Genomic DNA, 24,329 nt, shown 5'->3' with positions numbered 1-24,329 from the left:
TGAATTCTGGATGAGCAAAATGCCAAAATGCATGGGGTATTTGGGTTCCATACTCATGGGCCCTCTAGAGGCCCATACTTCTTTTGAAATTAAATCTGCATATGGGCTTGGTTGTTTATATTGCATTCAAGCTCACAAGTTATTGTGTGGCCCAGTAAGAACAAAAGGGAGAATTAAGGCCAGGAACTTAAGAATAGTACAACCGTATTTGGGCATCTGGCCCATGGACTACAACCATAATCAAGTCTCTACTTGTTCCAGATACGATACCAGAGAATTAATGGACTCCTCCAGCTCCGGCAGAACCCCAACTATTTTGAGTTCTGAATCTGCAAAACCTAGGTACAATTCATTCTGTTCGTCGCTCTCTATTCGTATAGACACAAATGGGGATAAGTACGGATAGACCACTCAAAGATAGGGTCATTTGCAATTGGGTCACCTAAGCAAAAAAAATTCCAATTAGACCACCCAATGTATTAAATTTTTCCAATTAGGTCATTCCGGTCAATTTCCGATCAATTTCTACCGAAAATTACTGACATGGCTAATCGCGGCCACAGATCAGCGTTTTTTGCTGACGTGGATTTTACTGACGTGGTGACATGTAATATTTTAATAATTAGAAAAAAGAAAACTAAAAAAAAAAACAAACCCTGAAGAGGTTAGCAACCTAGGTCATTTCATCCCGCGTTGGACTCTATCTGCCTCCATCTCCCTCTCCCTCTCAGTCATTCTGGTTCATCGTCGCCATTGGCGCTTCGATTTCGTTCTGGTTCAGCAATCTTGGAGAAAGCAAAGAAAGAATTAGCAGAAAGCATTCAGAAAGGATTTTCCTTCATCAACAAATGAGAGGTTTCCAGATCTCTTGAAGTTCTTTTCATACTTTATTCTCTCCAACACCATAGTTCTTTTAATTAAGTGCAGTCCATCTTGTATTGAAACTGGGTTTCCGTGTGCAACTGTCATCGCCATTTTCATTTGAAAAGGACCAATCAATAACATTAAGCACTTTGTAAACCAGGAACAGGTCTGTTTTCTATATTAGTCAGATACTTTAAAACAAGTTCTGTATAATGGTACCTTTTGTTCAAGTTCTATTATAATGATACGTTGAAAACAATTTCTATTAGTTTTCAGTTCAAATTCATTGTTGTGACGTATCTTGTATGTACTGATAAGCTAGAACTAGAACCAACTATTGCATCCAACTCAGAGCATTTAGGGCTTTTTGTTTGCTATCTTGGTGTGTATTTAGGCAATCAAACACACTGGGTATGGCTTCAGGGCTTTTTGTTTGCTATTTTCATGCTTCAGTGTTTATTTTAAAATTATTTAGGTTGATTGGCGTGGAGGTTTTGAACTTCAATTGTTATTGTAGGTTAATGGCTCCTATTCTCTTCAATATGATAGTACATCATGGGGGTAAGATAGTGTATAAGAATAGTCCTCCTAAAGTGGAATATGTTGGAGGGGATGTGAGCACTTGGCAAGATTGTAATTCAGAGAGGTTTTCTTTGATTGAAATATTGAAATGTTTGAGAGAGATTGGGTATAATAGTATGAGGAACTGCTGCTTCTTGATGCCAATGCATAGTATTAAGGATGGTTTAAGACCTCTTAGGAATGACCAAGATGTTCTTCGAATGATTGAACTGACACAAGGAGAGGATCATGTACACGTATATGTTGAGCATCCAGTGGAGATACCAATATTCTATGAAGGTCCAATTCCTGATCCTCAAGCAGTTGTTGATGTTGATGTTGATGTTGAGGTTTCGACTGATTCTGAGCATGAAGAAGAGGATGAGTCTGAACATGGTTTAGAGGCAGAATCTGGGCATGATATCCAACATGAATCTGAGCATCAAGATGAAGAGTCTCCTGAAGTAGTTGTGGAGGATGTTCCGCAGGAATCTGTACATGTTGATGAGCAAGATGAAGGGTGTCCTGAAGTAGTTGTAGAGGATGCATCTGATACTGACTCTGGTCCTGAATTCTTAGAACATTATGTGACTGAACAGTTAGAGGATCTTGATCAACAAAATCCCATTGACTCAGATGATAGTGAAATTGATGTCTCTGTTACAAGAAATCCCAAGGGATCTATTCATAATCCAAATCAGGGGTTTAAAGAGGTTAGGCTAGAATTAGGGATGCAGTTTAGCACTTTGAAAGAATTCAAGATTGCAGTGAAAGACTATGCTGTAAGTGGAGGATATCAGCTCAAATATGGGCATAATGATAAGCGCAGATGCCAACTAGTATGCAAAGGGAGAGTTGATTGTCCTTGGAAGGTTTGGTGTAGCAAAATTATAGGTCAAAGTACTTATCAAATAAAGACACTAGTGGACAAACACAATTGCACTAGACTATTTGTCAACAAACAGGCTTCAGCTGAGTGGTTGGCACTTAGAATCTTTGACAAGATTCGACTTGATCCAGAAATTAAACTGTTGGAGCTGAGGGTGAGAGGATCTATATGACATTCGTGTTCGATGGTACTAACGACCGGCGCACAACTGAAATGCAGATTAAAATTACACTCCACACACCGAAAGATCTGGGAATAGCAGCGATCTCCGCAGGCATTACACTTGATTCCACGAACTTTCTTTTCAATGAAAACCAGAGGGTGTTTGTGGAGGTTTTCGACTTTCAATTGTGGTTTCAAGAAAGCACAACAAAGACCCACTTGCATCGACCCTCTAATGTACATGAATCCATTGAAATCATCTTTACAAACGCAGAACCCTTCTCCTTATTGAGGAGGAAAGTGTTGATTTATCAAAATGGAGAATATTCATCTCCTCTGGAAAATCCAAGCAGGATATGTGAATGAAAAACTTACAGATCCTGCAAGCGTAGGCCACACAATCCTGAATATGTAAGCGGCATCCGTTGCAAACAATGTTGTCGTCGGACCTAACATCGAGCAATTTTGTCAAAGGATGTTGGTGTTTGTCACGTTTGGTGATCATCTGCTGCTGCTGATCGATATCTGAGACAAATAGACAGTCCATGGCGCATTCCACGTCCAGAGAAAACTGACATTTCGAGCAGTGGTAGGAAAACGCGTCGTAGGATTCAAATTCTGGCAGTTATTATTATAATTCTGAGCCCGTTGGGGCTCCCTCGTAAAAGGCCTATTAAGAGGGAGAAGGGCTTGCTCTTATATATTGCACTTCGCATGGGTTTTTACCCGATGTGGGACATTTCGTCCTAACACTCCCCCGCACTCGTGGACTGGGTATCTATGCCCAAGGCCCAACGAGTGGACTTCTTTTCGGGGACGAGCGCACACCCGCTCCGATACCATATTAGAAAATCCCACGATGGCACAAACCCAAACCCAGCCTCCCCACCATCTCAGCCCTTTGGGCCGTGGCAGTTCTCAGCCCATCCACATGGAAAAGGCTGGACAATGAGTTGAAGACTTGGGCAAGCTTATAAGCTAGACACCAAGCCCCTCAACAACCGATGTGGGATTTTATCCCTTTAACACTCCCCCGCACTCGTGGACTGGGTATCAAAGCCCTAGGCCCAACGAGTGGACTTTTTATCGGGGACGAGCACACCGGCTTCGATACCTTGTAGAAAATCCCACGATGGCACAACCCAGAGCCAGCCTCCCCACCATCTCGACCCTTTGGGCCGTGGCAGTTCCCAGCCCATCCACATGGAAAAGGCTGGACAATGAGTTGAAGACTTGGGCAAGCTTATAAGCTAGACACCAAGCCCCTCAACAACCGATGTGGGATTTTATCCCTTTTAACACTCCCTCGCACTCGTGGACTGGGTATCAAAGCCCAACGCCCAACGAGTGGACTTTTTATCGGGGACAAGCACACCTGCTTCGATACCATGTAAAAAATCCCACGATGACACAACCCAGAGCCAGCATGCCCACCATCTCGGCCCTTTGGGCCGTGGCAGTTCCCAGCCCATCCACATGGAAAAGGCTGGACAATGAGTTGAAGACTTGGGCAAGCTTATAAGCTAGACACCAAGCCCCTCAACAACCGATGTGGGATTTTATCCCTTTTAACACTCCCCCGCACTCGTGGACTGGGTATCAAAGCCCAAGGCCCAACGAGTGGACTTTTTATCGGGGACGAGCACATCTGCTTCGATACCATGTTGAAAATCCCACGATGACACAACCTAGAGCCAGCCTCCCCACCATCTCGGCCCTTTGGGCCGTGGCAGTTCCCAACCCATCCACATGGAAAAGGCTGGACAATGAGTTGAAGACTTGGGCAAGCTTATAAGCTAGACACCAAGCCCCTCAACAACCGATGTGGGAACAGAGTGAGAGGCTTTTAACAGTTATGGCATTTGAATCCGGCGGGGCCATAAGGGGAGTGGTGGAATAGAGTGAGAGGATGCGATGGGTGAAGAGGGTGTTGTTGGATCACCGGCGGCAGCTCCTCCACGCACGCCTTGTGCAGACAGAACTTGCACGAAACACATTCATAGGCCTCACCTCGCACACAAAGTTTGCATCCGTAGCAGACGGCGCCGTGAATTTTTCTCTTGTTGCTGTACAGCACCAGCGGGTGGTCATGGCTCGCATGGCGAATCGTGGCCATAGCTTGTGCAGCCAAAGTTTTCAAGTGGATAGAAATTTTCACTTGATAGAATCGATCCCTTCAATTGCTTTTAAGTTTTGACAACATATTTATATTGATTGTTCCAAGTTCTGACATCTGACCACGATCATCCAACAACTAAGGTTATATTATAATTAATGTTATCCAAACCTCATATTTTGTTTTCTTTAAAAAATTAGAAGATAAAAAATACATGATGAGTTCTAGTCTTTTAGACCAACTTGGCATTTTATTGCTTAACCATCAAATACAAGATGGAGCATACAATCCAAAATTTAAAGATGCATTACGACAACATACAACTCAACACACACGAATTTGCCGCTGGCTTTTGTTATTTTTGTCAAATTTCGTTGTTCAAGACTTTCAAATTAGCTTATTATTTTTTTGGACATTTTCCCAATTGATGATCTTTAATATTGTTTGCTTGTTTTGTTTACTATAAAATTTGTTTTCGATTTATTCAAGATTATCAGTGTTCTATGAGATTCATTCAACACTAATAAAAATATTTTTCGAGTGTAATTTTCTTCCTAGTACATTCCAGTAGGTAGGCTAAACATTGGCTTATCCTCAAATTTGTGTTTTCGACTTGCATCATAGTTATTTTCTTTAAATTTATAAATTTTTTTTTTCTTCATTTCATAATCCACTTGAAAAAACAAATACACACAAAATCAAAATAAATTTTGCAAGCCCATTTTTGTCACTCCACCGCCAAAAAAAAAAAATCAATCCTAGTTTGCATCAGATCTTGCCAAACCATTGGCCTTGGCTACCTCTAATTCTTCGTATAATCTCTTGAATTCCATCGTTTTCTTATTCAAAGTTTCAAAAACTGATCTATACATCTTCATTTTCGCCAACATACTTGAATGCTCCTTCACGGTTTTGGAACACGAAGCAATATCTCCATCCGCCATGGAATCTTTGTTAGCCTTCAATAATTCATGTAATCTGGATTTCTCTTCTTCCAATTGTTGTGTACGGTGTTCAATATCACGATCGGCTCTTTCAAAGAAAGCGAATTCTGTCAGCTTTGTAGTTTTATATTCTTCAGGTGGATCACTTTCTTCTTCTGGTTGGTTATCGAATAATAATCCTTCACCTGGAGAGGGCACCACCTGAAATATATGTTTGCATGTATGAATCTCTATAGAAACTGCAATAAAACTGAACATTTCTAGATAGTTAATCGTCGCAAATTGATCGGGAAACACTAGCGGAGCAAAGTCCAGTTTGCAGCCCTCAAGGTGTTTGTCTTATTGGTTCTGTGGGGGGTTAAAAACTGTACCTCAGATGGTGCAAAAGGTCATGGACCTGGCATGAATCTATTCACCTTGGCAGAGTTACTAAATCCACAAGCCCAATCCAGCAAGATGCCATTAGGGAACAAGATCCGGAATCAATGCTGATGGAGGATAATGGAGACATCAATGGCGTGAACCTGGGGAGCATTAACAAAACACGTTGCTTGATTCAAGGTAGTGGAGTCAACACTAACTAGTATTATGCAATTCCAGCTCAAATCATGCAACGGCCATATTGGTGGAGAACTCTATTTAAACTAGCTATTTCCCTTTGTTTTATGATAAAATGTTGTAATAAGAAACTTTCGTGAGATAAGGAGAGATTCCTATTATATTCTGAGAGTGATTCTCTATTGGTGTAACAAGTTATCTGTGACATATATCTTGTTTGCATCAACTTGGTATCGAAGCTAAGACTCGCTTCCGCGTGTGGGCGTACATGTGCCCACGGGTGGGCGAGTGATTCGCCCCGGGTCACGAGATGTGCCCAGGTGTGTTAATCCTGCACGTGGGACACGTGCTGTTGTGAAGACGGAGGGAATGATGCGGTGTGTTATCCGGAGCTTTCCCTTGTCCCACATCGGTAGAGTGGGAGCAAGCCGAGTGCCTTATATGCGCGAGGCTTGCCTCAAACTATCAGCCAAGGTTTTCGGGCCAACCCTTTGGGTTCGGTTCTGGGCCTTGGTTACAGTCGGCCCATGCGTATGTGGGTGCGGGCTGGGCCCTGGTTGGTAGTTTGCATCATCAGATAAGACGCAATCAATGTGAGCAGCAAAATCGCATTGTTCACAATAGTACACCAGACGTTTTGGGATTCTTGTGGTCTCACAAGCATCGCAGTAGTTTTCCTCTGTTTCGTCGTCGTTGTCCATTTTCTTGAGTGTGAGAGGATCCATGTGACATTCGTGTTTGATGGTATGCAAGACTGGAGCACAAGTGAAATGGAGATTAAAATCACACTTGACGCAACGAAAGATCTGTTCCAAGCACCGATCTCCACAAGCATTGCACTTCAATCCGTCAATTTTCTTTTCGAAGAAAGTGAGAGGGTGCTTATGCAGCTGATCATCGAGTTTTAAGGATGGCTTTAAGAAAGCACAATCAACACCCACCATAGTACCAGTTGACTCTCTAAAATAGACGAATCCATCCACATCGCATTTACAGGCATTGCTTATAGGCCTACCAGTATTCAAAACTTCAACGAAATCCTTCACGACCAGGACGAAGTTAGCATCAAAATGGAGGAGGTTGATCTCGTTTGGCAATTCGGCACATGATTTATGAAGGTTAAAATCACATAGGCTGCAACTGTAGGCTTCAGCAGAGTCTATACACAATCCGCATCCACTGCATAGAACATTATCATGGCCGCTCTTCCAAATTTGAGATTCTGTCAGCGGATGATCGTGGCTATCGTGATTGATGATCTGCTTCTTCGTCTTATTCTTACTGTGACTATGATCATCATTGTATAGAATATCGAGACAATCCAGAGCGCATTCAACATCCAGATCAAACTGACAGTCTGCACAGTGGTAGACGAAGCCACCGCAGTTCTCTTTACAGCCGTTGCATCCAAATACTGATCCTTCATAGGGCGACTGATATAGCAAATTGAGAGGGTGAGAAGGGTGAAGAGGGTGTTGTTGGATCTCTTGCGGCAACTCCTTCGCACACCACTCGTGTAAGCAAAACTTGCACGTAAAACAATCGTAGGCTTCGCCGCGGACGGGGAGCTCACACGCAGCGCAGTTGGCGCGGTCAATTTTCCACATTTCGCGTAGAATCAATCGGTGATTTTTATGGCTCGGATGCTGAATCTCTTCCATTGAATTTTCGTCTTCTTCTACTAGCACAGCCGCACAAGGGCACTCAATATGCACCAATTGTTTGTGTATGTTAATTTGTTTGCTCTGCATTTTCTCCCTGAAATACATCGTCTTTAAACTAATTAACATCCAATGGAATGTATATTTTAATGAGGTAATTATGTGGAGAACTACGAGTAACTCAGATGATGACACTTATATGAGTTGTATCTCATAAATGTCTCGAATTCGAACAACTTCATCCCCTTCTCATGTAATCAAAAAAAATATGAAGCAATTACCTATGTTGGGTTTTATCTCAATCCGTATCGATCTTTTATGCTCGAGCAATCTGACATATCACGCCTATTTCAAATAGTTCAGATGGACCCACCGCGATTTCATATGGATTATATAAGGTTCATGATTTCACATGGATCATTTGACTTCATCTAAACATTTGGCATAAAACTGAACAAAAAATAATGGATGGGCTTTCTCAGAAGTTCTTAGAAAATAAAATATTCCCTTTTTATTTATAAAACTTTTAAAATTTAAAGTCAAATGGAAGTTGTCCGTAACTGCTCGTGAATGATCCATTAATGGCCTGCACACCAACAAAAACAAGAACGTATAAATTTAAAGATATTGCAAGTTGCAACTGCCATGTATGCGTGAAAGGGTTGACCATTTCCAGTTCAACTCCAGATTCACCGGCTCGAGTCAGCCAAATTGCAGATCTAAAACCAGATCTACCACATCGAACTATCAGAGCATAGATATGTTTTAAGATCCATTTTCATACATTCAAGCTCCACAGAGAGCTCCAAAAACACACTCAAAAGTCAAAGCAGCAAAAGCATAAAAGAAAACCATGGCAAATTATTAAACGAAAGCATTAAAACCCGTAAAAGAAAATCTGAGTAAGATTGCTGGATCATGGCTCCTCCTCCGTTTGATCCAATTCAAAACATATTTTCTTGGGCGGCCCAATTGAGAGTCGCCAACAATCTTATGGGCTGACCCGTTAATCTAGTCTGCCTTCCAATGTGCCACGATGCGCAAGGCCCATTAATGGATTAAAAACTATTTGGCCTCAATATTTACTCGGTTGTTTTTGGAATCTGAAATCCTGTAAAACTGTGAAAGTATTTCACTACTTGAAGTGTAGATTAATTTAATTTATTTCAAAATTTGTATAGACTTTAATTGCATCAGCTTCAAATATATAGAGGTAATTGTTGGTTGAGTAGTCATGATCATCGTTATTATCAAAGTCTTGATCAAATTAAGCTGGATGGCTATAGAAATTTATATTTGATGGAATATTTTTCATTTTTCATCAATTAGAAAGAGTGTGAAACTGTCTCAATAAGGAAGATTAAACGACAAGAAAATATTCTTAAAGGTTTGAGTGCAGCTAAATAGTTTGAAAACGTCAAATGGGAGCTAATTAATTAACATATGCGTGGTCACACCATGCATACAACAACTCACCATTAATTAGTACCAAAAGAATAATTGTAAAATTAACCTTTAAGTTTTAGTTTCCTATAGCTATAGTTTGTAGCATACTACCATCTTATTCAATTCCTAGAATTCTCTCTTCGATTCAATGCCACTCATGCTTTATAATATTCTCATTAGTGGGAACGTCAACAATGTCCACAAATGAAAGCAAAAATCTCTTAGTATATGCCACTCAGTCCTAGGGTTGTGCAAATGAAACCAAAAACCGGTAACCGGATCGGTCGGTCCGGTTAGTTGACCGAGATTGGTCAAACGGTTTCAAAAACCGAAACCAACCGAGTTAAGTCGGTCCGGATATGGTTTGGAATTTTTGTAACCACCAGTTAACCGGACCGGACCGATATATATAATATATAATATTTAATACTATAATGTCTTTAAATATGGATCATTGATATATAATATATAATTACTAATGTTATGTACCATTAGATTAAGTGATTAACTATGAAATATTAATATAATATATATCATTCCTTGAGATTTTTTTTGAAACATTTTTATCAATCCTTTAAGATTTGCTTACAAAATAGATATTTACGAAAAACCATAACCGGACCGAAACCGAACCGGTTAGTCGGTTAATCGTAGTAACGGGTTTTGATGGTTTTGGATTGGTTTTGGTTTCAAAAAATACAAATCCGTAATTTCTGGATTGGTGAAGGTTTGGCCTCCACGGTCCGGTTAACCGGACCATGCACAGCCCTACTCAGTCCAATAACATATTTGAGTTTTCAAGGGTATTGAGCGAAATTTTAAAAAGGGTTTCTTAAAAAAAATTTAAATGTCGTATAAGTATTAAATATTACTCTCTTACTATTTTGAGACTTAAAATCATTAATTATGTTGATGTAATCAATTTTCTTTACTCAAATCACTCTCTATAGACAACATAGCTAACCTATTTAATCTCTCTTTTGACATGGTGGACTGAAAATATAATTTTAAGATGAATTGGACCAATAGTTATTCAGCTAATTTTTTCTAGATATGGTTTAAATGGGTTCGTGACTCATTTAATACTAATAATTTTTTCAAAAAATACGAGGATATGGGGATTTAGTGGCGTGAAAGCCAGTCCATATCGCCCCACCTCAAGATCGCCCATGTCATGATGGCTTTTTCAGTTTTTTGGAAACCCAATGTCACGGTACATGGTTTGGTCCAACAACCTTTCAAAATGTAGTAGTGCTACCATTTATTTATGTAAAAAAAATATTGAGAACCCTAATCATTACTAGTTGCATACAGCTCGATCACTATTATATATGAAGGCTTAAATGTCGCTTAAATGTCTCAAACTTTGACATTATCACCAACCACCAACCAAAGACACCATGGCTAGGGCTCCAGTTCTTCTCAAATTCCTCATCTTCCTAGCACTATTTTCAAATTTGGTCACAATCCTAGTCAACGGAGAAGAAACCAATGAAGACTTTGTTCGAACCCTAGATCGCAAGCTCATCGGTCTCAAGAAGGAGAAGCTCAGCCATTTTCGGTTCTATTGGCACGACATTATTAGTGGCAAAAACCCCACTTCAGTATCAGTAGTGAAATCACCATCCAAAACCTCCAAGACCAGTTTCGGAGCCATAGCGATGATCGATGATGCGTTAACATTAGGGCCTAAATTGAGCTCAAAACTGGTGGGAAGGGCACAAGGGTTCTATGCATTAGCAGCGCAAGGAGAAGTTGGGTTGTTGATGGCTATGAATTTTGCTTTCATTGAAGGCAAGTACAATGGTAGTACTATCACAATCTTGGGGAGAAATACAGTTTTCTCTAAGGTCAGAGAGATGCCGGTGATCGGAGGAAGTGGGCTTTTCCGATTTGCTAGAGGTTATGTTCAGGCGAGTACTTACATGTTTAATCAAACGACTGGAGATGCCATTGTTAAGTATAATGTTTATGTAATGCACTATTGATGATGGTCTCTTTACTCTTCAAGATTATTCACTCTTTGTCAATGGACGGCTCGATATTATGTTGACTACGTACATTGGTGGTTGGTCTGCCATTTAATGGTAAACTTCTTCCAATGGTTTCCAAGTCTTTGATTTTTATTTTATTTTTCAGATCAGCTATATATCTAATTAATCTGTTTAAAATTACAACATTTTCCAACACCATTGCAAGCCATCATCACCTACAAGTCCCACTAAGAAAGTGTGCACTCAGTGCTAATAAAATAAGAAGTTCAAGTTAAAGAGAGAAGAATTGGCGTTAGATCTACGCATACTTGGAATCTGGGACTGCACTTGTCAGTGATTTTTAAGCATGACAGGAATCTAGAGAAATTATTTAATGGTCCTCGTATATCATATGATATGTTGATGTAGTGTATCACAATTAATAGTATAATGAGTGATCGGTGATAATACATGGTTAGTTGAGAATGTAGATAGGTAATTTATAATTTAAATTTCAAAAATACATCAATTGTATTTGAATTGATATCGTTTCATTAATTCTAGTACACCACATCAATATATGACTTGGTGTGCTCGCAGGGGCATAGGGAAGGGGACTGAACTGAGCTATAGCCCAATGCATATTATATATTGATATTATCAAAATACCCCTGCCAATAAGAAAAGGCCGCGTGGCAACACAAGTGTCAGCTAGGCCAAGATGAAGGAAGAGCTGAAGTGTACACTTCGATTAAGTGGTCAAGTCGGTATTTGATTAATGGTTGCAGCCTATAAGATTGTCGAATAAATTGTTTATGTTTATTTAGAAAATGTTCATATATCCTTTCATGTAACTGTACTACTGTTAATAGCCATAAAAAAAAATTCTTGAGGCGTTGCCCCCAAACACCCATAATTTTTTTTTTCGATTGGATCAATGTAATATTATTTAGAATAATCTACTCCAATATTAATTCCTAACTCCATCCATAATCTGTATTTCAAAAACTATATAATTAAAAAATCTGTATTACTTTCTTTACTTGTCGGCACTATTTTGATCCCTCGCGAGTGGTATCGAGTATCGACAACTTTGATGACCAAGATGGGCATGTGATCATTGCAGTGGTTGACATGATTCCAAACCTTAACATCCAAACAACTTTCTTGGTTTTATACTATTTTTTCCAGATCTCACCAAACCCCTTAAAAGTAAAAAAGCTTAAAACTACCATTTAAACCATGCCACACACCAACATTTGGCCCAACTCTTCACTCATTCTAGATGAAAAGAATCAAATCAAGATTATTGACTAATTTTGGTCCCAAAATCTCAACGATGAAATCTATTTTGGGTTGGTAATTAGCAACTACAATGACACTACTCCACACTTATATATATGAAACCACAAGTTCCATCAAATACACACAAACTAGCTAGTAATTAAGTGTAACTGCAAAAGGGGCACAGATGGGTTCAATTATTTCTTCCAAATTAGCTACCCAGTTCATCGCCTCCTACCTAGTATGTTCCTTTGCTGTAGTTTTGGTCACTGGAGACGAGCCAGGATTTGTGAGAACCATGAACCGTGAGCTAATTGGGCTCAACTATGAACAATTCAGCCACATCCATGTCTACTGGCACGACATCGTCAGCGGGCCTAGGCCCACTTCCGTTCCAATAGTGGCCCCGTCTTCAAATACATCCGTAGCGGGCTTTGGTTTTGTTAGCATGATCGACGACCCACTAACCGAAGGGCCTCAATTGGGCTCAAAATTGGTCGGGAGGGCCCAAGGGTTTTATGCCTCCGCATCTCAACAAGAAGTTGGTTTGTTGATGGTTATGAATTTTGCTTTCATGGAAGGAAAGTATAATGGTAGCACTATAAGCATACTAGGGAGGAATACGGTGTTTTCCAAGGTTAGAGAGATGCCGGTGATCGGAGGAAGCGGCGTTTTCCGGTTCGCTAGAGGTTATGTTCAGGCTAGAACTTATAGATTTGATGTTAATACAGGGGATGCCGTAGTTGAGTACAATATTTATGTGTCACACTATTGATGTTTGTGTACACTTTGGGTTCACTTACACTTTCTGAATAATACGATCTTGCTGTAAATGAGAGGTTGATATGTTTACAACTTCGTTTTGTTAAGTTAATAGGGTCGTCACCACGTGTTAGAATTTGACGCAATTTATTATGTTGTCAGGTGAAAATTTTTATGCACGTGAACTTGATGATTCAAGTTTAAATCTCTATTAGCCGTTCAAAGCACAAATTTGTCGGGTGATTAAAAAAAGGTTGGTAAGTCTTCGTCCAACAATGATAAATAAAAATATACTATAATTAATATGCTCCCAACAGCATCAGCATCTCATGTGCCACAAAATATCCAATTTAAATAATGGGCTTGATCTGATGATATAAAATAATAATAATAAATCTGATTGTGGGCTTCACAAAGGGCTGACAAAAAACAACTCACAAACGTGCCTCAGCGGCGTGCACGATGCAGCAAGCAAACGTAGCTTCAAAGTTTACTACTATACTTTACCAAGAGTAGTCACAAAGTTTGACTAAATCATTATTTATGTCCTTGATGTTTCTTCAATTTCTTGATTATGTCCTTCAAGTTTAAAATTTGTTAATTATATCATTGATGTTTCCAAACTTTTCCAATTCTGTCCCAATTTTGAATTTTCCAACTATTGATTGTCGGAGCTTTCACACGTGGCACCGGAGATACATACTGATATTTATACCTAATTTACATTTTAAAATTAAAAGCCACATCATCAAAAAGCCAATCCATAAAATTTTTTTGGAAAAAATGTCAATTCCTCTTCTTCTTCTTCGATCAGAACGACGAGATTGGTTTGGGCTTGTTATGCTCCAATTTGGCACCAAGGAGACAACACAGGATTGTTTGTTCTGCTCCAATTTAGGGTTTTCCGATAGTGCTCCACTCCATTCAGACACTAATTCAATCCTTCAAGAAGCAAACACATGTGGGTTTCAATTTAGGGAGAGTGTGGTTTTGGCTATGGAGTCAAAGGATACATGTGTTGATTTTAGGAGATCAATGGAGGAGATGGTGGACTCTCATGGGGTTAAAGATTGGGAAGGTTTGGAGGAGTTTCTAGGTTGGTATTGAGGGTTAATGGGAAGAAGAATCGTGGGTTTATAATTGGTGCTTTTGTTGATTTGCTTGTTGGGAAGAAGAATCATGGGTTTATGTTATGCATTTCTTCTATTTCTGCATCTCACCTTCTCCTTTCATCGAAACACACATTTCCAACAAAAACCCCCATCAACATGAGAATTTCACACACTCAATTATTCCACAACACACCCAAATCTCTCTCCCTCAATCGCACGGATCTTAGGAGGCATGGGGACTGTAAACTAATTGACAGCGACGATGAGGTCTTGGAGGAAGGGGAGGGGGCGATTTCAGAGACGAATTTGTGGTTTCGATCCGACAGTAACGAAGCTAATGACGTCGTTGGAGGAGAACGGTTTTCTGAAAGAAGAAAGTAGAAGATTTTGATTTAATTTAAAATGTTTCAATATGTGTAAATTCCACCATGGCAGCTCCGGTGCCACATGTACAACTTTCAAGAATCATTGGCCGGAAAAATATAGACCGGGACATAATTCCACACCAAATTGAAACTTCAAGGACACAATCAAAAAATTTTAAACATGAAGGACATAATCGAGAATTTAAGGAAACATCAAGCACATAAACAAGGTTTTTGCCCACAAAGTTTAGTTGTGTTTCTAGTAAAATACAAAAAAACCCTGTCGGTGCCTAACAAAAGTCAAAAACATAGGAAAAATATAATAAATTATGGGAAAGTATCAACTAATGGCCCCCTATATGGACCGATTGGGCTGTACCGTAACAAAGTCATGATAGGGGCCCCGTAAGTGGACCCACTGGGCCTGCATGCGTAAAGAAGTCATGATAGCTCCCATTAGCCCCGTAAAAACGATTTGAACAATGTCAAATTGTCAATATTGTGTTGACTGTTGACCTCTTTACCAAATTCTTCAAAACAAATGTTTATAAGCACAGAAGATCCCACAATCGATACATCAATCGTTGTTTCCATGATTCCCAAACATGGCTAGGCTTCTTCCAATTCTAGCAACCCAATTGATCTTTCTCTCCTTAATCACTGTTTTAGCCATAGCAGAGAATCAAGACCATCAATTTGTGAGAAGATTGAGCAAGAAAGAATTGGGTCTCAAGAGAGAAAAACTAAGCCACTTCCGCATATATTGGCATGACATCCTTTCAGGTTCAAACCCAAGTGCTGTCCAAGTGGTGCCTCCACCACTAAACACATCGCTTACAGGCTTCGGTTTGGTTCGAATGATCGACAATCCACTCACAACAGAGCTGGATTTGGGCACAAAATTAGTTGGGAGGGCACAAGGATTTTATGCGTCCGCGTCGAAAGAGGATTTTGGTTTCTTGATGGTTATGAATTTCGCTTTCAGTGAAGGAAAGTACAATGGCAGCACCATAACCGTGTTGGGGAGGAACCCGATTTTGTTGCCGGTTCGAGAGATGCCGGTGATCGGTGGCAGTGGGCTTTTCCGATTCGCTAGAGGGTATGCTCATGCTTCTACTGTTAAGTTTGATGTGAAAACAGGAGATGCCACTGTTAAGTATGATTGTTATGTTTTGCATTATTGACCTTTTTGTTGTTGTTTTTTTACTTTTTTTTTGGGTCCTTTTGAGTTGTTCATGATTTCATGTTGAATAACTGAGGAAGAATAGGCTTCACTCATCTCTTTCTTTTTTTAGTTGTCGTTTCAGAAAATTGTGTTACGGGTACGTAGTTTGTCCATTGTGTCCAAGGTATGGCTTGCCTTATGTTGTTTTTCTTTAGCAAGGCAATATTTTCAATATTTCATTCATATCAAAAGAAGGAACCTTTCTCAAATACAACTAGAAACACCAAACAAAGCATAACAACACAGGTCGATCGGAATATCAGGGAAAGCAGAGAAAGGTAATTTTATTCAACCAAAGGTAAAAAAACAACTGCCGTTCAGGGTGGAGAGACCTCCCCCAAAGAGGAGGAAAGTCGGTGTCTTTTTGGGAAGAGAGGTCGGGGAGTAGAGAGAGAAGCAGAGAGTTCCTGAAAGTTTTTACTCGTTAACAACTTAAGGGCGGGTGGTCGTTGCCCTGTGCGAGACCTGTGAACCGTCTGTAACGAAGCAACTCTCTCACTTGGGGCACAGAAATCTTTAAATTTAGACCAAAAATGCGTGAATGCAATATGTAAACACTGCTCTCAAAATTTAGATAGTGAACAGTAAATCACACTGTAATAAAATTTTCTGAATGAAATAAATTGGATAGCATGCCCTGTCTGTACACAACAGCTGATAGTTTCAGTCCACTCTTCTTATGGATTTCATATCATCGCTTTCCTTTCCTTTCCTTGTATATTTTACAGTTTGTTCCATTCTTCTTGGTATTTACTTCAGCATCTGACTTGAATCTCATCAATCACCCGACCACGTCTCTTAGCCACACTTCCTTTAGGAGTTCAAATCTTGAATTTTTGCAAGCATAATCTGCATGTTCCTTGTCTTTGGAGATTCCACTGCCGTTGGCCAACATTGTAGGAGATGGTGGCAATTTGTCAATTATGGATGCAAGAGGACACTCTATTTCATCGAGCTCCTCGTCACTGGTATATCCCTTTTTCTTCACAATAGATGCATTCCTTGATAACCGAGAACTCCCTCCAGCATCCGCAACTTTTTCTGCAACATCATCAGATGATGGAGGATGGTAAACAACCGAAGCAGCTGCATAAGGAAAGGATCTTGAAGACTCTCCAGAAAATCTACGTTCCACAACACCCTGTCAAACGGACAAAACGACAATTTATTAATATGCATTAACAATCTATTGTACAGATGAAAGTAAGTTTCGTGTAGCTTGGAAAGCAGATTTTGAGTGATGGATAATAAAACCCTTAGCTAGACCTATTGCTCAGGCAATTTGGGACTCATTTTGATCTGCTGGGGAAACTTTTACTCACAGGGTGCTCTAGGAATCCATAATAATTCAACCTTAGATTAATTGCACATATTAACAAGCAAAAACTGATCTTGAAAGAAACCACATAGCTACTGGGGGTCTCATGCCAGCCAAAGAAAACTGAAGGCTAAAAATTCATACCTCAGCATTCAATGACTCAAGTACAGCTCCTGGAACAGGTTCTGGACAAAATTCATCTGGAGTGAAGTTGCAGAGTATCCGTTTAATCAACGAAAGACTAATGCAAGGGCAAACCTAAAGGAAAAAAAGAGTAGAAGAGAGAAACTAAAGAAGTCAGACCCTCCTACCAATTCCTTTAAATGCAAACTAACAAAGGAGGTCAATTTACCTCCTTTCTAACTGATCGATCCATGAGCATGTCCTTAGGAAGCATCAGAAGATCACTTAATTCATCAAGAAGATAGAAGGATTTATGTTCATCTCTGCCTCCCCTGTCATCATCCTCATTATTGTGCCCGTCTTCCTTCAGGGGATCATCAGAGTCCATGCCAAACACTTCAGTAAGCCATCTAGACCAACTGCCAACCTGCAAAATGTATCTTCCTTATGCAACACATCTGTGATCTTTTCAATCTTCTCAGAAACTTGATGTCTTTTGACAGGTCAGATTAGTTCGGGGAAGAATCACACAACCATTGGAAAGTTTTCATTTTTTTTTCAACATTTTCTAGTCTATTTTTCTAATATTTGTTTTTGTTAGCTGAAAGCAAGGTTTTTAAAACCGGACCGGTCATCAAACCGGAAAAGTCTTCGGTTTACGGTTCAAAGGTTCAACCGGGGTTCAAACCGGGTTCGAACCGGTTTTAACGTAATAAATTATTTATACATATATCTATATTATATGCATATAATATATAAAAAAACTTCATAAAAATACAATATATTCAAATAAAGTATCATTTTAAACAAATAAAGTCTCATAACCTAGTGGTTAAAGCTTTTTTTAATGAACAAAAGGTCATGAGTTCAAACCATACAAATAACAAAATTCAAAAATATTTTATTAACTTTAATAAATGAACCGAACCGGTCAAAATCGGCCCGGTTCTGACCGGTTCAACCGAAGAACCGGCCGGTTCAACCAAAAATATCCCGGTTCTGACACCTCAACCGGACTGGACAAGTGCCCGGTCACCGGTTCAACCGATCCGACCGGTCGGTCCGGTCCGGTTTTCAAAACCTTGGCTGAAAGTGAAGGCAAATTTCATTCATCATAGTGGCTCTTGTAATGCCCGGAACAACTTCTCCCATGTTTTATCTTTGTAATGCCCCACAATGAAGTAGAAAAACCAAAACTAGCTATCAACTCTCAGTGAATATGATACATACCGAATTCTTAAGTTGTGCACCAGATCCAAAGCTCAATTCTCCTGCAGGAATGGGCAGAACCCTGGAATCTACAATAGGATCTGATACAGGATCAGTCGGGATCTCATGGGCTGACTCACGCAAAATGGCATTGAACATTGCCACATCCAGTCTGGCAACACACTGCTCCATTACCTGATTAAAGAAGTTGCGTCCAATCAACAACCAAAGTAAATAAGGAATATGGACAGAATGTGGATATGGAATGGCAGATATTTTAGTATTTTCTAACATATATTGCCACGCCATACAAACATGAGAACAAATTGAAAGCAACACAGAGGATGGGAGGAAGGCCAAAAATATGAAGCATTAAATACCTTTCTTGCCAAAACAGGCAAGCAACCACAATCATGGCCATCAGCTCGAACAGGACAAAGCCGTTGAAAAGCATCCTTGAAGGCATTTTTCCATAAGTTAACAGAAAAGCTGCCTTGCTGCAAGTCACCCAATGCAGGCCCCAACAACTTCCCAGTGGTTCTATTACCACACAAATTCTCAGCTGGAGATTGCATGTATGGAGTCACAGCCTGAAATGAGGATAACATCAAGTCATTGGTACCTTCAATCCGATGATTAGTACTTTAGGGAACATACGAATTTTCAAAATCCACTATTAGCCTGTAGTTTACCTGCCACCAAATGGACTCAACAATCCGAGCAAATATCCAAGATTCAACATGTACTAGAGCAGCTGTCAAGGTTCCTGTCTCCTGCCAATCATCAACAAACTGTAGAGATCCATTTCCTTGTTTACTGGCAGGACTACCCTTCCATTTTAGTGCTATGGACTTCCCTTCAGTACTCTTGCCACTAGCTCCACGAGACTCAGGAAATCTTGTTAGTGGGCTTGAATTGTGTGAGCTTCCAAACGCCTGAGAAATGATTTCCCTCAGCACAATGGTGTTGGACAGCCAGAAGGTTAGCCTTGACATGCAAAAGAAATCATTTGTGTTAGTCTGCGGTTACTAATAAGAACTTTTTCTAATACTAACATGATATATACCTTGGAACATCATTACCACAAGATTTGGCAATAAAAATAAGTCCAGACACTGTATTTTTAGCAACTGTGGCTCGCTTGTCTTGAGTCCAATGCTTGCAAGCATGAATGTAGAGCCTGGAGAGGCGACGAGCTGGTGTGTGCACCTTATGTGCAGAGCTCCCATGCTCAGGCACAACAGAATAGAGTGAAATTTCAAGAGCAGCAACTTCTCTAAGCTCTTCTTCAAGTTTCTCAATTCTCGCTTCCATTTCTTCTATCTTCTGATTCAAAGATGACTCATCCTCTTGTTGATCATTTTCTTCAGCATTTACAATTTCATCATCACTCAAGACACTCTGAGCACCATTTGAGATCTCATCTAACATATCAATATCCTTGACTGCACTCTGATCACCATTTGAGATCTCATCCAGCGCACCAATGTCTTTCGCCTCATCAACACCTTCGGAAGAATCTGATGAAGACTTGGAAGGACTTTTCCCATCTTTTGGTTTTTTACCAGGAGAATGTTTGTTAGTAACTTTAGATAGTCCCGTATTAGATTTTGTCGATTTCTTAGGGGTGTTATTTAACGTCTTGGATCGTGCTTTGTTGGATTCAGTATCAGATCTCAATCTTGAACCACGATGACCACTTTCCGAAGAATCTTTGCTGGCATTGATTTTGGAGACTCTGGCAGCTCTTTCAACCATCCCATCCTCAGCTGCCAATGAATTCCCATGAGATGACACAGGATCTTTCATTGTCTTTGCATCTGAATCTTCTCCCTTCCCCTGCTTTGGTTCCTTCAATAGATCACTAGAATGATCATCCACGATCTCTTCTTTGCTCATTTTGGCTACCATTGCAGAAGCCTTTGAATCTGGAGACACCTCTTCAAACCTGTTGACATCATCCTCATAAGTTATAGCATGTCTTCACAAATGTTTGAGGCTTTGAGCTTAAGGTTGAATCACTTACTGAACCACCGTAGTCCATCAATTGAAATAACTTAGGATAAAAAGTTTAATAGAAATTTTTTCATGAGCAATTATCCAGTTACATGCTTTCATCTTCCTATGAGGGCAAAAATACACTTAGGTGAAAAACAAAGTTCAAACGGAGACTTGTGGGAGTCGTGAGCAAAATTGGTGAGGACATCTTCAATGTGAAGCTGTTCAAGTTCAAGTTCAACCAAAGATTCCCACGTCATGTTGGTGTCAACTTTCAAAAGCTTGCAGCCTCAATTTAAGGCTGTGGTCCTTGAAAACGCATAGGACACATCAGTATCACTACTTCAACTTTCTATCATTTGTCACTCTCTAAATGACTATACGAGAGAATAAAATCCTACCATTACAATAGCATCTTGCATTGGCTATAACTTATAATTATAATTACCCACCACCCAGATGTCAATCATTGTATGCATCAAAGGAGTAGGAGAATCATGAATGGTCAAAATGACTATGAACTTGTCTTCAACCTACTAATCTGAGTACTAAATGAACTAGGGCTGTTATTGGTACGGTTACCGTTACCAAACACGGAATACCGTTACCATACCAATTCTTTCGGTAACTCAAAAAATGTTACCGTTACCGTTACCGGAAGAGTCGGTATACCGATGGTCGGTATACCGATCAATCGGTAATGGTAAGTCGGTAATTGGTAAATTTACCAATTCTTAAACCTATTTAAAAAAGAGAATAAAAAAAATGCATCAAGTAGCATTGTGCTTAATAGTCATTGTATAAAACTACAATACTTTCATCTTGCCTACAATACCAATAATAAAAATGATAGATTAATGAGAAGGATCATTGTGCTACATGTGAATAAGAGAAAATACCTATCAATCGAAGAAAAAAAGAAAGGAGAATTCACAGAACATTATTCCAACAATCTATAACGGAAAATCTTTCATTTCATTAATTTCTAATATTTTTAGTATCCGAAGTGTTTTAAACTCCATAGCAGGTAAGCTAGAAGAAACAAGATAACTAAAGATAAAAGACCATAATGGAAAGGGAGAAGAAAAACATGTAATCAATACCAACAAAGCATTTTGTTATGTAGCAAACGCTGCTTTAAAGTTAATGAAATTGCTACGAGTGATATATAAATGATAACCCTAAAAATAATCAATGGTTTATATTAAATTAAATCAATCTAATGGTCATAAATAAATAAAACTAAAACTAAAAATAATATTAATATATATGTCGGTAATCGGGAAATTTATCGGTTTTGAGCTTTGCTTACCGTTACCGTTACCGAAATCATCGGTAAATTTACCATACCGAACAATTGGTAACGGTATACCAATCTTCTGCTATTTTCTGTAACCAATTGGTCGGTAATGGTATACCAATGGATAATTTACCATACCAGTAACAGCCCTAAAATGAACAATATGCTTACATTTATGATAGTAAGGAATGCATTACACCATAATCCATAATCATAACTAAATCCACGGATAAAGTTAGAATCAGGCGTGCAAGTGAGAAAACAAAAGGCAACGGAAGCAATAACAAAGAGCATAGAAAAATCCAGCAGCCAGAGCATCAGATTGGAACAAAACGCACACCTGAGTCCTGACACCGACCGCAAGTAGAACACAAACATTACTCAAACACAAGGGAGGCAATTGTACAGAGTGAAATCCAACAGACAACAAAAAAGATCTAAGCCTCCACGATTCGTCAGATCAAGCAAGCAAGAGATGCAAATGCTTCAACTAATGAAAACAAAATCGAATCCATTACCTTCAAGGAATTGAGGAAGCCCTGAAGGCTGAACTCACCGGAGCAAGCTTTTCAAACTCACTCAGCTTCGTTAGTCGAACCAAAACCTTCAAAGTGACGGCAACCACAATGATCCAATCTTCAGAAAAACGAAAATCTAACCGACACCAACCACAATGATCCAATCTTCAGAAGCCTTTTAACGGATCGAAGAAGGAGAAAGGAAACGCGTTACGTATAGTAAATTTCAAGATGCTCTCGAAGTGTGTGAAAAAAAGACAGTAAGAGTACGTTCGCTCTGAACTGACCTTGTTCTGCTTCGATACTCTAACCAGAAGCTTCAACGAATCCTCGGGATCTATGAACACAATCCTTCTCCTCCCGTTCTGTTTAAATATGTGTTTGGCGTTCGAGTTAAACTTTCTCTCTCTTGGCAGTACATCATTTATTTTGGCAGAGTGTGCGAGAAAATGGCAGGCTTTTGATTAGCTGTACTCATGAGGAGCCGAAGATTTGTTTTTGTGACTGGGAAAGGCTGTCGGTGCGGGAAAGGTGACCGGGAGTCACCGGTTGCAGTACGCGCCTCACGTAAGTTTTATTGGTAATTTGGTGCATAGTCGTTGTTATGATCACTAAAGAGTCACCGTCGAGAAACAAACGGAATTATAATTATTTTACCAGAACCGTTGATAGGGAAGGATTTCTACCCTCCACTGGTTGCTTTGGTTGGATATTAATTATATGGCTTCATGCACAAACTTAAATTCTTATTCGGCTCAAACTTAGATTCTTGTTATTTACCAACAATGATTGTTGGTGAAGGTCTTTATATCTTTGTCAAATTGAGTTGGACTCTGAATAGATTAAATGTAATTCACAAGCCCAATACATTCTGAACTAAAACTCTCATAGATTTGTTCATCTAAACTCAATGTTCTCGTTTAGACTAAAAAAATTAGTTATCTCGAGATAAATTATGCGAACTCCTTATTACTGTCCGCTTATTTCTTTTCTCAATCAATTGATGTGGATCTCATCGAAATCACTCCAACGCGTGCAATGTTTCTACTTCCCATTTCACAGATGAGTAATTACTACCAGATTACTTAAACTATGTAATATAATATGATGAGGAACAATCCATTACCCTGCCCAAGGTGGAGAGCTTGTCATTAAAAGAAGTCTTACCCTGCCCAAGGTGGAGAGCTTGTCATTACCCTGCCTATTAATCCTCTGGTTTTAACTGGCTTTCAATGCACAAACCAAAACGACAACGTTTTAGGACACGGGATTGCATTTCAACTAAATAGAAAAAGCCCTAACATTTGGATTAACCGATCAGCAGTTCAGCAAGCAATGAAAGGATCATCGGTATCAGCGATGGAATCAAACAATGACGTTCTGCAAAGCGATCAAAAGACAGAGAAGCCTCAAAAGCCCCCATTCAGACGTGCTCAAGATGACACCAAGCCTCCACTCCACGACCCTGTAATTCAAAATTCTCTGTTTCTGTTCATTTTTTCTGTTGATTTTGGTTTTAAAACTTGGGGCTCCTTTTCTTTCAGATACTGAGATCGGACCCCATTGAGACCGAGGAAGCGGTGCTCCGATTGCCTCCACTCCCTTCTGTCAAATCAGGATTTCAATCTCGCTGAGAGTGGCTTTTCTATAATATTTCCATATTGTTCGTCTTTTTCTTATGTAACACTATGAGGTGTGGTTCTTGGAATTCCTTGTAATTTATGAATGGTTGATTCGTGTTCTTTTTTCCAATTCACTCCAACACTACGGAGGTGTTATAATGAAGAAAATCCCTTTTTTTTGCTTTGAGCAAGCGATCACATGCCCAGAGTTTTAGAGTTTACCATATAGAACGGGATTGAATGCGGCCGTGTATTGAATGTTTACATAAAGGACGTGACTTAACGTGGCCGTGTATTGTATTGGATGCCAAAGTTTATC

The 24,329-nt window shown here is 39.5% G+C and overlaps 6 protein-coding genes across 6 annotated transcripts; 4 read left to right on the top strand and 2 right to left on the bottom strand.

Moving 5' to 3' along the window:
• Nucleotides 1-5,779: 5,779 nt before the first annotated feature.
• On the bottom strand, nt 5,780-7,921 carry LOC119993676. Its single transcript, XM_038840885.1, has 2 exons — nt 6,672-7,921; nt 5,780-5,912 (listed from the first exon to the last, which is right to left on the bottom strand). Exons 1-2 carry the CDS (start codon nt 7,882-7,884, stop codon nt 5,833-5,835), a joined length of 1,293 nt encoding a protein of 430 aa, XP_038696813.1. The 5' UTR covers nt 7,885-7,921; the 3' UTR covers nt 5,780-5,832.
• Nucleotides 7,922-10,548: 2,627 nt separating this feature from the next.
• Nucleotides 10,549-11,257, top strand: LOC119993532 (dirigent protein 22-like). Its single transcript, XM_038840701.1, has one exon. The coding sequence runs from the start codon at nt 10,602-10,604 to the stop codon at nt 11,187-11,189; it is 588 nt and encodes a 195-aa protein (XP_038696629.1). The 5' UTR covers nt 10,549-10,601; the 3' UTR covers nt 11,190-11,257.
• A 1,347-nt stretch (nt 11,258-12,604) lies between these two features.
• Nucleotides 12,605-13,399, top strand: LOC119993715 (dirigent protein 22-like). The gene has a single exon (XM_038840933.1). The coding sequence runs from the start codon at nt 12,646-12,648 to the stop codon at nt 13,231-13,233; it is 588 nt and encodes a 195-aa protein (XP_038696861.1). The 5' UTR covers nt 12,605-12,645; the 3' UTR covers nt 13,234-13,399.
• A 1,848-nt stretch (nt 13,400-15,247) lies between these two features.
• LOC119992901 (dirigent protein 7-like) lies at nt 15,248-16,035 on the top strand. Its single transcript, XM_038839725.1, has one exon. The coding sequence runs from the start codon at nt 15,303-15,305 to the stop codon at nt 15,879-15,881; it is 579 nt and encodes a 192-aa protein (XP_038695653.1). The 5' UTR covers nt 15,248-15,302; the 3' UTR covers nt 15,882-16,035.
• A 402-nt stretch (nt 16,036-16,437) lies between these two features.
• Nucleotides 16,438-22,835, bottom strand: LOC119992900. The gene is made up of 9 exons (XM_038839724.1): nt 22,676-22,835; nt 22,389-22,563; nt 19,639-20,520; nt 19,265-19,559; nt 18,953-19,162; nt 18,594-18,767; nt 17,593-17,790; nt 17,385-17,498; nt 16,438-17,063 (listed from the first exon to the last, which is right to left on the bottom strand). Exons 3-9 carry the CDS (start codon nt 20,481-20,483, stop codon nt 16,704-16,706), a joined length of 2,196 nt encoding a protein of 731 aa, XP_038695652.1. The 5' UTR covers nt 20,484-20,520; nt 22,389-22,563; nt 22,676-22,835; the 3' UTR covers nt 16,438-16,703.
• A 776-nt stretch (nt 22,836-23,611) lies between these two features.
• LOC119993867 lies at nt 23,612-24,197 on the top strand. Its single transcript, XM_038841167.1, has 2 exons — nt 23,612-23,855; nt 23,933-24,197. The coding sequence occupies exons 1-2, from the start codon at nt 23,724-23,726 to the stop codon at nt 24,020-24,022; spliced, it is 222 nt and encodes a 73-aa protein (XP_038697095.1). The 5' UTR covers nt 23,612-23,723; the 3' UTR covers nt 24,023-24,197.
• The last annotated feature ends 132 nt before the right edge of the window (nt 24,198-24,329 follow it).

Source organism: Tripterygium wilfordii, chromosome 23 (genome assembly GCF_013401445.1).
Source record: "Tripterygium wilfordii isolate XIE 37 chromosome 23, ASM1340144v1, whole genome shotgun sequence".
Taxonomy (NCBI): domain Eukaryota; kingdom Viridiplantae; phylum Streptophyta; class Magnoliopsida; order Celastrales; family Celastraceae; genus Tripterygium; species Tripterygium wilfordii.
This window is presented reverse-complemented; position numbering and strand designations above follow the sequence as displayed.